At 41.9% G+C, this 12,921-nt stretch overlaps 1 protein-coding gene across 1 annotated transcript in view; it reads left to right on the forward strand.

Annotated features, from left to right (window-relative positions):
- Positions 1 to 1,668: 1,668 nt before the first annotated feature.
- The window catches only part of LOC143297859 (alpha-mannosidase 2C1-like), a 46,428-nt gene continuing 35,175 nt past the window's right edge, over positions 1,669 to 12,921 (forward strand). Inside the window, exons 1-10 of the mRNA XM_076610383.1 lie at positions 1,669 to 1,774; positions 2,267 to 2,365; positions 3,242 to 3,367; positions 3,959 to 4,082; positions 5,001 to 5,068; positions 5,729 to 5,906; positions 7,088 to 7,182; positions 9,422 to 9,513; positions 10,699 to 10,805; positions 12,299 to 12,409. Of these exons, the coding sequence (XP_076466498.1) occupies positions 2,268 to 2,365; positions 3,242 to 3,367; positions 3,959 to 4,082; positions 5,001 to 5,068; positions 5,729 to 5,906; positions 7,088 to 7,182; positions 9,422 to 9,513; positions 10,699 to 10,805; positions 12,299 to 12,409 (999 nt within the window). The 5' untranslated portion in view covers positions 1,669 to 1,774; position 2,267. The remainder of the gene's footprint in view (positions 1,775 to 2,266; positions 2,366 to 3,241; positions 3,368 to 3,958; positions 4,083 to 5,000; positions 5,069 to 5,728; positions 5,907 to 7,087; positions 7,183 to 9,421; positions 9,514 to 10,698; positions 10,806 to 12,298; positions 12,410 to 12,921) is intronic.

A 12,921-nucleotide genomic window follows, 5' to 3' on the forward strand; every position in this document is an offset into this window, starting at 1 on the left:
GGCTGATGTTTTCCTGGAACCTCCTCCAGCTGACCCTCTGACAGATGAGGACAATGGGGAGGAGGTGGGGGAGGGTGGCATTCACAACCTGCAAAGCCAACAGCAAGCAGTCCAGTCCATGCAACAGCGATCATCATTTTTTTCTCCTGATGGAAGACAGGGAGGGGGGAGGGGGGGGGGACGGAGGGGGGGGGGGGGACAAGTCTGGAGGAAAATACGAGAAATATGTTTATAGTTTTGTTATTGATGGTGTGTGTGTGTGTGTGTGTGTGTGTGTGTGTGTGTGTGTGTGTGTGTGTGTGTGTGTGTGTGTGTGTGTGTGTGTGTGTGTGTGTATGCGCGCGTGCATGTGTGTGTGTATGCGCGCGTGTATGTGTGTGCGTGTGTAATGATCGTTCACGGAATAGAATGAAAAATCATTGACACTCACGTACCAAGCTTTGTTTTCTACGGGGTCAGCTCGATACCTCACTCCTCTACTGTGAGGTTAGTATATATTGGGGCTAGTGTACTACTAACCCCCCCTGACCCCCCCCCCCCCAGCACCCCGCCCCCCCAGACAAAACAGCGTACAGCCGCCGCACACACACACACACACACACGCTGACGCACACACACATGCACGCACACACGCTCAGTGGCGCGCGCGAGCGCTTACACACACACACACACACATACACACGCACGCGCGCTGACGCACGGCTACACACACACGCACGCACGCATGCACGCTGACGCATGCACGCACACACACATGCACACACTCACAGACAAAACAGCGCACAGCCGCCGCACACACACACACACACACACACACGCGCGCGCGCGCGTGCGCGCGCACACACACACATACACACACACACACCGTGACGCACACACACATACACACACATGCACGCACACACGCTGGCGCGCTTGCTTGCTTACACACACACACGCACGCGCGCTGACTGAGCTCTTTCTAACAGTATTTGGGAGCGATTTGCACGTGCTTACGAACCTGACGTGTGTATCAGTCACAAGGTGGATACTTGTTCAGCACAATCTGTGTGTGTGTGTGTGTGTGTGTGTGTGTAGTATCCGATCAGCTCGGTTTGGCTTGGGGTGGAATAAGGTGGGGTGGGGAGGAGCCGCATACGCTGTGAATGAACGGGCATCTAAACACTGACAAAGTTGTAAATACACGCCCGCAATATGGTAATCACGTTATGGCTTCGGCATTAATCATTCTTTGAGTTTGTTCAGTTAAATTCCGGTATCTATTGTCTTCATTGTGTCATTTGAATGTTTGTTAACACAACTCATGACAAAACAGCAAGCTTCATTTTGCTTTTCAGTGTTAGTCATTTTCTCGTTCATGGCAGTGGTCTTTCGGTCCCAGCGTCCAAGTATGAGAACGCCTCTGAAACATCCCGGACCGCAAAGTCCTACCTGCATCATGTTGGAAACGATGAAAAACTCAAGAACAATATTATGGCATATGTGGCTAAATGATAATGTAGAAAATTGGCATTTATTTAGTTGCCCAAATGTGCAGGCATGCAGTTCGTTTGATGATCTCGACAACTTCTGAACTTGGGTGTCACTCATGAGCCGACATGCACAGAATCTCCAGCAGAAGATTCGTGACTTCTCGAGGGCGGAAGTCAACAAAGTAAAGTACTTCCGGTTCAGCTTCCTCAAACGTTTGTCTGCAACTCAGTGGCGACTTTGATTGTTGAATTTGTTCAGTGACAGTTGATGTTAGCTTGCACAACGTGCACACATAACAAAGGTAATTGTTATCCACAGCTTTTTCATCGGTATAGAAAATAACAACGACGTTTAAAAAAATTATATTTGTCGCTTATCTCTTCACTATCAAGCGTTTCAGTTTCAGTTTCTCAAGGAGGCGTCACCACTTGTGGACAAATCCATATACGCTACACCACATCTGCTGTGCCTGACAGCAGCATAACCCAATGCATTAGTCGGGCCTTGTGTGCATGCATATGCATGAACGTACCAGAGTGGATTTCTTGTACATAATTTTGCCTGAGAGCAACATCAGTTAGCTCCCTTGATATAGAATTTCGTCTGCTATTGTAACCAGAGGTTAGGATTTTTCATACGTTGTACTGGTGTTGGTGATGGATGTGCATGCGTGCGTGCGTGCGTGCGTGCGTGTGTGTGTGTGTGTGTGTGTGTGTGTGTGTGTGTGCGCGCGCTGATGATGTTCAATGATTTGTATCATCAGCTGAGCAGCTTGTTTATGTTGTGTTGACAGAATGGATCATGTACCATTCAAGCATCGTAGAACAACTTTGGAGAGAGCAGAGAAGTTCATTTCCACCCATCACTTCGCAGACATTAACCTAAGAAGCAGGTGTTATATTCTTTTATTGTGACATTCACATGTAATCAGATGGCGTTGTTTGTGTGTTTGTCTATGCACATGCTTGTTAATGTATGGTGTACTTGATGCATGATATCATTTATGTTTGTATAACATGTTATTGTAAATACTAGAAGTTCCCTTACTGGAGGTTGAACGTCAGTAATCTTCATCATCATTATCATTATTTCACTATTGTTGTTGTTGTTGTTTCTTCTTCTTTGATAGAGCTGTTTGCTTAAAAGTCTTTCTCTCAGGGATGAGTGTGTGTGTGTGTGTGTGTGTGTGTGTGTGTGTGTGTGCTTTCAGTTATGTTTTTTTCTTTATGTGTATATGAATGTGTGTGTGTGTGTGTGTGTGTGTGTGTGCGTGAGAGAGAGAGAGAGAGAGAGAGAGAGAGAGAGAGAGAGCGAGCTTGTATGCATGTTCATGTACATGGTTATTGTGTATATGCACATTCTTGTTTCTTACTTTATAGTTTATCAAATAAAAGTCTGGAATCAGTAGCAATATCTTTGTTTTTGTTGCATGATTAAATTTGGTGATAAAAGGTGTGTGTTTATATACATGTGTGTGTGTGTGTGTGTGTGTGTGTGTGTGTGAGAGAGAGAGAGAGAAGAGAGAGAGAGAGAGAGAGAGAGAGAGAGTAGTTGTAGCTGCTCATCTAACCTTCTAATATTGTTTTAATTTCTATTAAGGAATTCTTCTCCATCTTCTCCCTTCACTTTGTGAAGAGTCACTGGGGTGCCACACATTCACCACATTCCTCTGGGTCTATCAGTTTTGTTTCGAAGCCTGGGTCTCTGCAAATATTTTTCCTTAGAGAATACTTTATTTCAAATGATCACTTTGCTCTGTGTGTGTCAGACTCTATCCAGACAAAAGAGAGGTGACATCTTTGACACACTATGCAGCACCAGGCAGGATTCCATATGAAGAAGCGATCAAAGGGACGTTTGGAGAGGCCAAAATTGGACAGGAGTTTGGACCAACGTAAGTTGGTTTCTTTCGTGTTGTTTTTGGTACACACACACACACACACACACACACACACACACACCACACACACACACACACACACACACACACACACACACACACACACAAGCACATACACACACACAAACACAAACACACACACGCACACACACACACACATACACACACACACACACACACACACACACACACACAACCACATACACACACTTACACACATATATGCACACACACATACACACACACAAACATGCACATGTGCATGCATGCATACAGACAGACATAGACACAGACAGAGAGACGGACAGACACACACACACACACACACACACACACACACATCACACACACACATATACTCACACACATTTCTTTTCTGTTTTATTTTTTTTTTAATTGTTTTATTGACATCTCTGTGTTTGGAAGAGCAAATATGTACCTTGTTATGGTTTAATTGTCAATGAAAAATGATTTTGTTTCTGATTCACATAATAGAAATAAAATAGAATGACAGAAAGGTTGACCAATGTTTTCTGCCAGAAAGAAAGGACAGTGAAAACCATCAGCGTCCCATACAATGTGCAGATGGTCGACACACTGGTTTCGCGTGGAGATGGACGTGCCCGAAGACTGGGTGGGCCAAGAGGTGCGACTCAGGTGGAACTCCAGCACTGAAGCACTAGTGTGGGTGGATGGTCAGCCCAGACAGGTATACTGCCGGCGGTAAAATACAGGGCATGCAGAGGTGCCAGCTGTTAGATTTCTTTCTAATTTATGTTTTTTTTTAGCCCCATTAAAGCATCTGACTTTGATTAAGCAGAGAATGGTGTGCATATAAATTAATCAGATGTGACCGCCATTTATATTTACAAGAGTAATAACAAAAAACCCCAATAACAATAAGAACAATAACAACACCACCAACAACAATAAGAGCACCCGCTACCATCACTGCCGTGATAATTGTGATATATGTCATTTATATCTAGAGTATATCATTATATGATTTATTTAATGCAAAAATAAAAATACTTTTTTTTTGCCTCGTTGACTGTGCCTTCTTGTGTTGAATGTGCCTTCCTGTGACTAAAGACATTCTGTCAGAAACAAATAAATAAGTAGGACTTAAACATGACTTCTGACTTTTTAGAAAAGACCAGTTTGTAATTTAGGCAAACAGAGCATTTTGCTTGACAATATATACATCACTAATCATTGTTTTCATATGCCCCTTTTTGACAACATCAGACCAAAATGTTTACCAAAATACTATAGAACCTGCCCAAACTTTGAATTCCATAATGTTTTCTGAAAAAAAACAACAACAAAAGAATTTTGTTTAAAATAAAATCTTTTATCTCTTTTATACATGTTTCTTTTGCTTTCATGCATGTTTCTTTTTGATCAACCATTTTGTCTATTGTTAGGGAAAAGAATTTTGTCTTTTGCTAGAGAAATATGACTTATTAATGTGTATTTGCTTCTTTGCTTGGTTTTTTTTAATTTGTTTTATATTTTGACACCACTCTGTTTCTATGTGTGTGAAAGATGCGTGAGTGTAATGTTTCACAGCCCTCAGTTGGTGTATAAAATAAACATCGTGCCTTGCCTTGCCTTGCCAATACAGGGCCTGAGTTCAGAGAGCAGTCGCCTTGATTTCATTCTGTCCCTCAAACAAGGTGCCAACAATCTCAGGTAATTGTGTCACTTTTTGGGAGAGACTGGCTTGTCTATGTGAAATGTTGATTTGTTAATAGAACGTTGTTAGGCACTGTTTTATTTGTTTGCTAAGTTTTTCTTTGTCTGAGGTGGTGTGTGTGTGTGTGTGTGTGTGTGTGTGTGTGTATGTCTGTCTGTCTGTTTATATCTTATATGTCTGTTTGCGTCAGTAATATATCTATATCTATCTATCTACACACACACACACATAAAAACACACATACACACACACACATATATATATAGATAGATAGATATAGATATAGATCTTTAAAAAATATATATGTGTAAATGGATACATGATTTTGTGTATTTTCATGTTGTGTTAGATACATGTTATTTCATAAGGGTGTTTCTCTCTGTGTGTGCACACATGTGTGCATGCATGCGAATGTGCATGCATTTGCATGCATAACTGCATGTGTTTGTGTGAGTGTGTGTGAGGTATTATGCTGTTTTCACCTTTTATAATTTCTGTTCTTTCATCTCATTGGCATCGTGTGCAGGTAAATGACTTGCCTTGTCTTTCTTTGGGGAATTCTGTCAGAAGGTAGTGGATCTCTTTCAAAAGAGCGCAATAATCAAGACTGATATGTGAAGAAGGCATGCTACATACACATAGATGTGTTTCCTCAGGTACGTGGTGTATGTAGAGATGGCTTGCAATGGCCTGTTTGGTGCCAGCAAAGGCGGACTCATTGGACCCACCGACCCAAATCGGCACTACTCTCTGCAGCAGGCAGAGATAGCTACCTTTGACAGAGACGTGTACGGTCTGATCATGGACATGGAGATACTCTATGGGATGGCAAAGGTGATTTTTGGCTCACGTGTGTGTGTGTGTGTGTGTGTGTTTGTGTGTGTGTGTGTGTTATGTCTGTGTGTGTGTGTGTGCGCATGTGCATGTGTGTGTATGTGTGTGATTGTTGTATCTGTGTAAACCTTGGTGTATGTGAAAGACTAGCATCCAGACCATCACTCAAGGTCTGTTGGAGGGGTGACTAAAAATCTTGGTCTGTTTGGGGCTGGAACCCCTAGACAATGTCTCCCTATTCAGGGAGCATTACCACAAGGCCACCGAACCATTCAATGCTAAGTTGAATCATTTTAATAAAAAAAAGAGATCTTTTCAGATTGTCAAATGATCATGATTTATCAACGAGTCCAAATGAATTATTATACGTTTTGCATGCAGTACTATAACATAACACCCTGCACATCTGTCTTGAGTCAATAACTGACTGCCACCGAAGTGATTCAGCAAAAGTGCAGGTCTCTGGATTCTTGTCCGAGTGTCCTGAGTTCGATCCCACTGCACCTGGTGGGTAAAGGGTGCTGATATTACCAGTCTCACAGGTTTTTTTTTTTTAATATTTTTTTTAATATAAAATTATTATTTATTTCTTAATTTATTTATGTATGCTTATAGTTGACTTCATCAAGTTTTTGCGCCCTATACATATTATTATTATTAGTAGTAGTTCTTTTTTTTTAAAAATTATTTTTTTATGTATTTATCTATTCTTTATTCACCCTTTTTTTTTCTCAAGGCCTGACTAAGCATGTTGGGTAACGCTGCTGGTCAGGCATCTGCTTGGCAGATGTGGTGTAGCGTATATGGATTTGTCTGAACGCAGTGACACCTCCTTGAGCTACTGAAACTGAAACTGAAACTCACAGGTGGACATGTGCAGACCTGCTAGGGCTTGAACCCCCTTTGTGTGTTTACACATGCAGAAAATGTTACATGTCTGTGTGAGGGTGTGTGTGTGCATGACTGAAACCTGAGTGAATGACATAGGAAACAAACGATGAGTGCTCAAAGGCAGCTGTCAGTCGGCTCTACCCAAGTAGTTGGCCTGTTGTGCAAATGCTTCTGTGTTTGTAAAGTGCTTTGAGCTTGGTCTCTGACCGAGGATAGGTGCTGTATAAGTATCCAAATCGTCATCATTTTAACATCATCTTTTCTTCTTTTTTTTTTTTTTTTTTGTACAGGAGCTTGGTGAAAGTGACAGGGGCTACCAGGCTTTGTATGCAGCTAACGATTTCATCAATACCTGCGACGTCAGGGATAAGAGTACATATCACAGGTAGGATTGGCCATATTACATTCACATCACAGGTGAATACCCAGCTATTCTTAGACGCTATTTTTTTGTGCTTCTGGCACCAGGGAGTGTTTCACTTTAAACTGACTGGCAGTGAAAGGGATAAAAAATCTTGTCAGTGGACTCCTTCAGACATTGGTCCGACACACAGACCTGTTTTATGTTTATTTAATTTTATTTATTTATTTTTTGCTGCCCCATCATCTGTACCGTTTTAGTAACATTTCTCCCACGCTGCTTATTCCGAGTTCCCCATACACAGCCACAGTCGCAGTCTTAGTACTGGCAGTCCATTGGGAACCATCGATGTTAGGTTGCCAGGAGGCCACACACCAGAAAGAGACCGTGCACTGCTGCTGAGTCATTTCAGTGGTGTTTGGTGGTGCCTGTTCTGATTTAAATGCTTAGGACACCACCAACTAAGCCCCCTACTGACTACTATAATGGCATAGTCACGGAGCCAGACTGAGTGAGCCTTTTCCCCCGAGTAGAGATGCCACCACATCCCTCCAACAACAGCACCCCCCAAGAATCCGCCGACACTGAAGACCTTGACAAGACTCACACCAAGCGCGGAAGTGAAGGAGTATCGAAATTTAGGTCACCACAAGAGCAGGGCATGAAAGGCCACATAATTTGGGGCTTTTTTTTTTTAATAATTATTTTATATTGATGATGAAGAGGGAAGATGATGATGATGATGATGGTACTGCTGTGCTGGTCCATTTAGGTTTGGGACTATGTGACAAGGCTGTACTCTACACTTCCTGTCATAATGATATCCTGTCATCAACCAGGCCTGAGAGATACAGATACTTGCAGTATTGGTTAGGAAATTAGGGCAACACACTCAAGGACGCATTTGTGAAGTGGATGAAACTCAACTGTGTGGTCCCAGTCTTTCCATTTAAGCCCCATAGTACACTCAACTCTGAGTAGGAGCCAGCCGAGGGCCGAAAAACCCACCTCTGCTGGGATTCGAACCCGCATCTTCCCAGCCGTCAGTCCGCGACGCTAACCGCTTCACGGCAGCTGGTTATGTATAATTTTTTTACTCTTATCATTAACCCCTAGGCTGCCTGCATGACGAGATAACTCGTCATGGCAAGCATGTATGCTTCGCTGCCTGCATGACGAGATAACTCGTCATCGAAATATTCTGACTTTTCCCTGGTTTGCATTCACTTCCTTGGCAAAAATAGTGGTAGCTTTAGCCTGGGGAATCTCTCTAGATTCTATTCATAGCTAGAAACCCCATCTACGTCATGAAGCAGTCCTTTATTTGAACGTTTTGGTTGGGTCACTGTCCAAGTGTTTGCCTGACTTCTCTCCTCGCTCGCTCAACAAAATGTCGGACTGATGCCGTGCTCAAGACATGCGATCGTGACGAACTAAATCAACCAAGATTTCTTTCTTTAGCTGATGCTCAGAAAGAATTGAAGCGTAAATTCGAAGGAGAAGATAGTGATGAACATTTATAGGACGATCTGATAGAAAATAAAGGGAGCAATCAAGAGAGTGGCCAAGATGTGACTGTCAGTGAGTGATGCCGACTGTACAGATGTTAGCAGTCGACAGATGACCGAATTAGCAGCAGAGCGATATTCTTGGCACGCAGCCAACGCGGTCTGATGAGAACTGAATCAAGTGACCGTGTGAGAGGGGTGAGGAGGAAGGGGGGTGGAGATTGAGGGGGCGTGGCCTCACATCCATCGTATCACTTGGAGAAGTCACAATGTATTGTGTAGCTATCTCTTAAAAAAATATATATATATTGTGGTTGTTCTAGTATGATTTTGTGTTTGCAGATATCCATTTGTCCAGAAAATATGATGTTTTTGTGCAAATTACCTGACTAATGTTTGTAATGAACAAGTTGAAAATGTGACAAAAAACAAAACACTGATTTCAAAACAACAGCATGTCACTAAAAATATATAAAATGGGAAAACAGCATGTGTTTTGTATTCTTTATTCATTTACCTTTCAGAAAATATATACTTTTATGGGTCTTTCTCCAATAACAAAGAGCACAGAATTTTTGGAAAATTTATACCCGTTTTTTGTGAAAAAACCCCGGCAAATAGATTTCACTTAAATCTTATTTTCCTGGCAGCGAAAGGGTTAAGGACAAAGTATTGCCTTGCTATCATTTGCACTATAATTGGTGCAGATTTGGGTGCAGAAAAAAAAGTTAGTGATCACTGGTGCTATGTTTCAGAGCCAAAGAAATAGCAGAGAAGTTCTTCAGTCAGCGGAATGGAGACAGCCAGCATACTACCTATGCCATGGGCCACTCTCACATTGATACAGGTAATGGGCCACTGCAAACCCACACTGAACTTTTGAAGTACCTGGCTAGCATGCGCCCTTTAACAAACCAAGTTATCATGCATCTATCACAGTTGTGAATGCCAAGAAGTTCAAACATTAAAAAAGGGTTAAAGGTTAAAGGTGGAGTGGTGGCCTACTGGTAATGTGTCCCGCTAGGAAGAGAGAAAACTGCTTGGGATTGAGTCCATACTTAGCAGTATTTTTTTCTTCACCACTAGACCTTGAGTGGGGGTATGGATGCTATGGGACGATAAATCAAGGTCTTGTTTGCAGCATGCACCTGGTGCATTAAAAAAAAAAAAAAGGGTTGTCCCTGGCAAAATTCTGAAGAAAAATCTGCTCTAATACACATGTGTATATGTGTGTGTGCATGCATGTTAAAGATCCTGTAATCCATGTCAGAGTTCAGTGGGTTATGAAAACAAGAACATACCCAACATGCACACCCCTGAAAACGGAGCATGGCTGCGTGCATGGCGGGGTAAACAAGCAAAACGGTCATACACTTGAAATGTTACATGTCTGTGAGTGTGTATGTATGCGTGACTGAAATGTGATTGAATGACACAGGATACGAATGAAAAGCGCCCAGTGGTAGCTGTCAGCCAGCTCTAACCAGGTAGGTAGCCTGTTGTGCAAATGACTCCATGTTTATAAAGCACTTAGAGCTTGGTCTGTGACTGAGGATAAGCACTGTATATGTATCCGTATCATCATCACCATCATTATGATTTTGTACCACAAGCATTATGTGACAGTTTCAATTTTGTAGGCTGTGTTAGAGTGTATGTTGATGTTGATATTAACTCATTCTACCCCATAGCTACATGCCTACTACAACTCAGCACCACACGAAACCACTGCAGAAAAACAACAGGGTGGTTCACTAAAACGGTGAAAATTGATGGAGAATTGTTGATTTGATCAGTCAAACAAAGCTTCATTTTCATGCTTCTGGAATCTGTAAACGGTTCAGTTTAGAACGCCAACTGTGCCAAGCAAGAATAAATGAAATTAGAACAGTGTGTTGGAACGAGAATACTCATACCTGGTCCACAAGGGAAGTAATCATGGTACACGGTAACTTGTACCTGGTGTAGAATGAGGTAACGTGGTATCCTAAGAAAAAAACAAGGCTGGATATTGCGCACCACTGTTGTGCAGCATGGCTGTGGCCGTACGATGAGACGAAGAGGAAGTGTGGACGCAGCTGGAGCTGTACGGTGCGGCTGATGGAAAAGTATCCAGACTTCAAGTTCACCTGTTCCCAGGTATTCCTGAATGATGCTTGCCAAACTGTCGCAAATCTTGTGATAATTCAGTCTTATCATTTCAGTCCATATTCTTTTTTTTTTTTTTTTTCAATAAACAAAACGGTGTGTTGGGTTTATATATAGGCATATGCTTTAAAAATTATTTTTTAAGCAAATGTGGTGTAGCGTATATGGATCACGCTTTGACATAAGTTTTGAAAATGAAATTGCATATGTGTGAGTGTGTGTGTGTGGATGGGGAAGTGGGTATGTGTGTGTGTGTGTGTATGTGTGTGTGTGTGTGTGTGTGCGCGTATGTGTGTGTGTGTGTTCTTGTGTGTTTTGTGTCTGACTCGTGTGTTATAAAGCAAATTAAGTGGTCTGAAAGCACTATATAAATGTACTATTATGATTATAACAGTCTTATTATTATTATTGTTTGTATTTTTATTGCTGTTGTTATTATTGTTATTTATTTATGTTGTTGTTGTTGTTCTTCTTATTATTATTAGTTTGATAGTCATGTCCCACTTCGGATATCTGAACAGCAGTGGAAGCGACTGCTGATCCAACTTCTGGGTTAGAATTTGATTATAGTGGAGAGTGTCTTACCCAAGTTACATCCCCTGTTAGCCCACGATTTCTCGCAACCCCACAATTTTTCTAAACTGCTGTATTGCCATCATCATTTGTTGTAGCTGTAGTAGTAGTGTTGTTATTTTATAATCATTATCATCATCATTGTTATGTTATGATGATGATGATGATGATGATGATGATATCACTTTCATTATTATCATTATTATTATTATTATTATTGTCATCATCACCATTGCTGTCATTATCATTATCATGACCTAAGGCAGTTCCCTCTGTGGCTGCTAATGGACTTCTTGAAAGAAGTGAACATTTTTAACTGGATTTGAACGTTTTTAACTCTGGAAGATTTTAAAACTTTTTGAGTGAAAAGATTGAAGTGGTAATTAGTTTTTATTGTACTGTTTTTTTTCCCCTTGACTTGAATAGATGTTAACATGGTTTCAATGGTCAGCGAGGCTCTATGCACTGTAATTTGATTTGATTTGATCTAAGGCAGTGACGGGCGCAGTAGCTGAGTGGTTAAAGCGTAGGACTTTCAGTCTGAGGGTCCTGGGTTCGAATCTCAGTGACGGCACCTGGTGGGTAAAGGCTGGAGATTTTTACGATCTCCCAGGTCCACATATGTGCAGACCTGCTAGTGCCTGAACCCCCTTCATGTGTATACGCAAGCAGAAGATCAAATACGCACGTTAAAGATCTTGTAATCCATGTCAGCGTTTGGTAGGTTATGGAAACAAGAACATACCCAGCATGCACACCCCGGTAAGTGGAGTATAGCTGCCTATATGGCGGGGTAAAAATGGTCATACACGTAAAAGCCCACTCATGTACATAGGAGTGAACATGGGAGTTGCAGCCTGTGAACGCAGAAGAAGAAGAAGATCTAAGGCAGTGTGTGTGATGCGTTTCAGGCTCAGCAGTATGCCTGGGTGAAGGAGCACTACCCCAGTCTCTACAGGGACATCGGCAAGTTTGTGGCCAGCGGCCAGTTCATCCCTGTGGGGGGCACCTGGGTGGAGATGGTCAGTGCCACGTGTGATAATGATAATGATAATATTGATGATGATGATATCATCTTTCTGACCTTATCAGTGCTTACACTTTCTCAAGAACTGTGTGTGTGTGTGTGTGTGTGTGTGTGTGTGTGTGTGTGTGTGTATGATTGTTCATATCTACAATTCGTAGTATTGGCTTAGTGTATATATGTACAGCCGCTGATATTTTCTCCCCCTCCACTAGACCTTGAGTGGTGGTCTGGATGCTAGTCATTTGGATGAGATGATAAACCGAGGTCCCGTGTGCAGCATGCACTTAGCGCACGTAAAAGAACCCACGGCAACAAAAGGGTTGTTCCTGGCAAAATACTATAGAAAAATTCACTTCGATAGGAAAAATAAATCAAACTGCACGCAGGAAAAAAAAAAAGGGTGGTGTTGTAGTATAGCGACGCGCTGTCCCTGGGGAGAGCAGTCTGAATTTCACACAGAGAAATCTGTTGTGATAAAAAGAAATACAAATACAAATACAAATACAT

The sequence above is a fragment of the Babylonia areolata genome, chromosome 23, assembly GCF_041734735.1.
Source record: "Babylonia areolata isolate BAREFJ2019XMU chromosome 23, ASM4173473v1, whole genome shotgun sequence".
NCBI classification, from domain to species: Eukaryota; Metazoa; Mollusca; class Gastropoda; order Neogastropoda; family Buccinidae; genus Babylonia; species Babylonia areolata.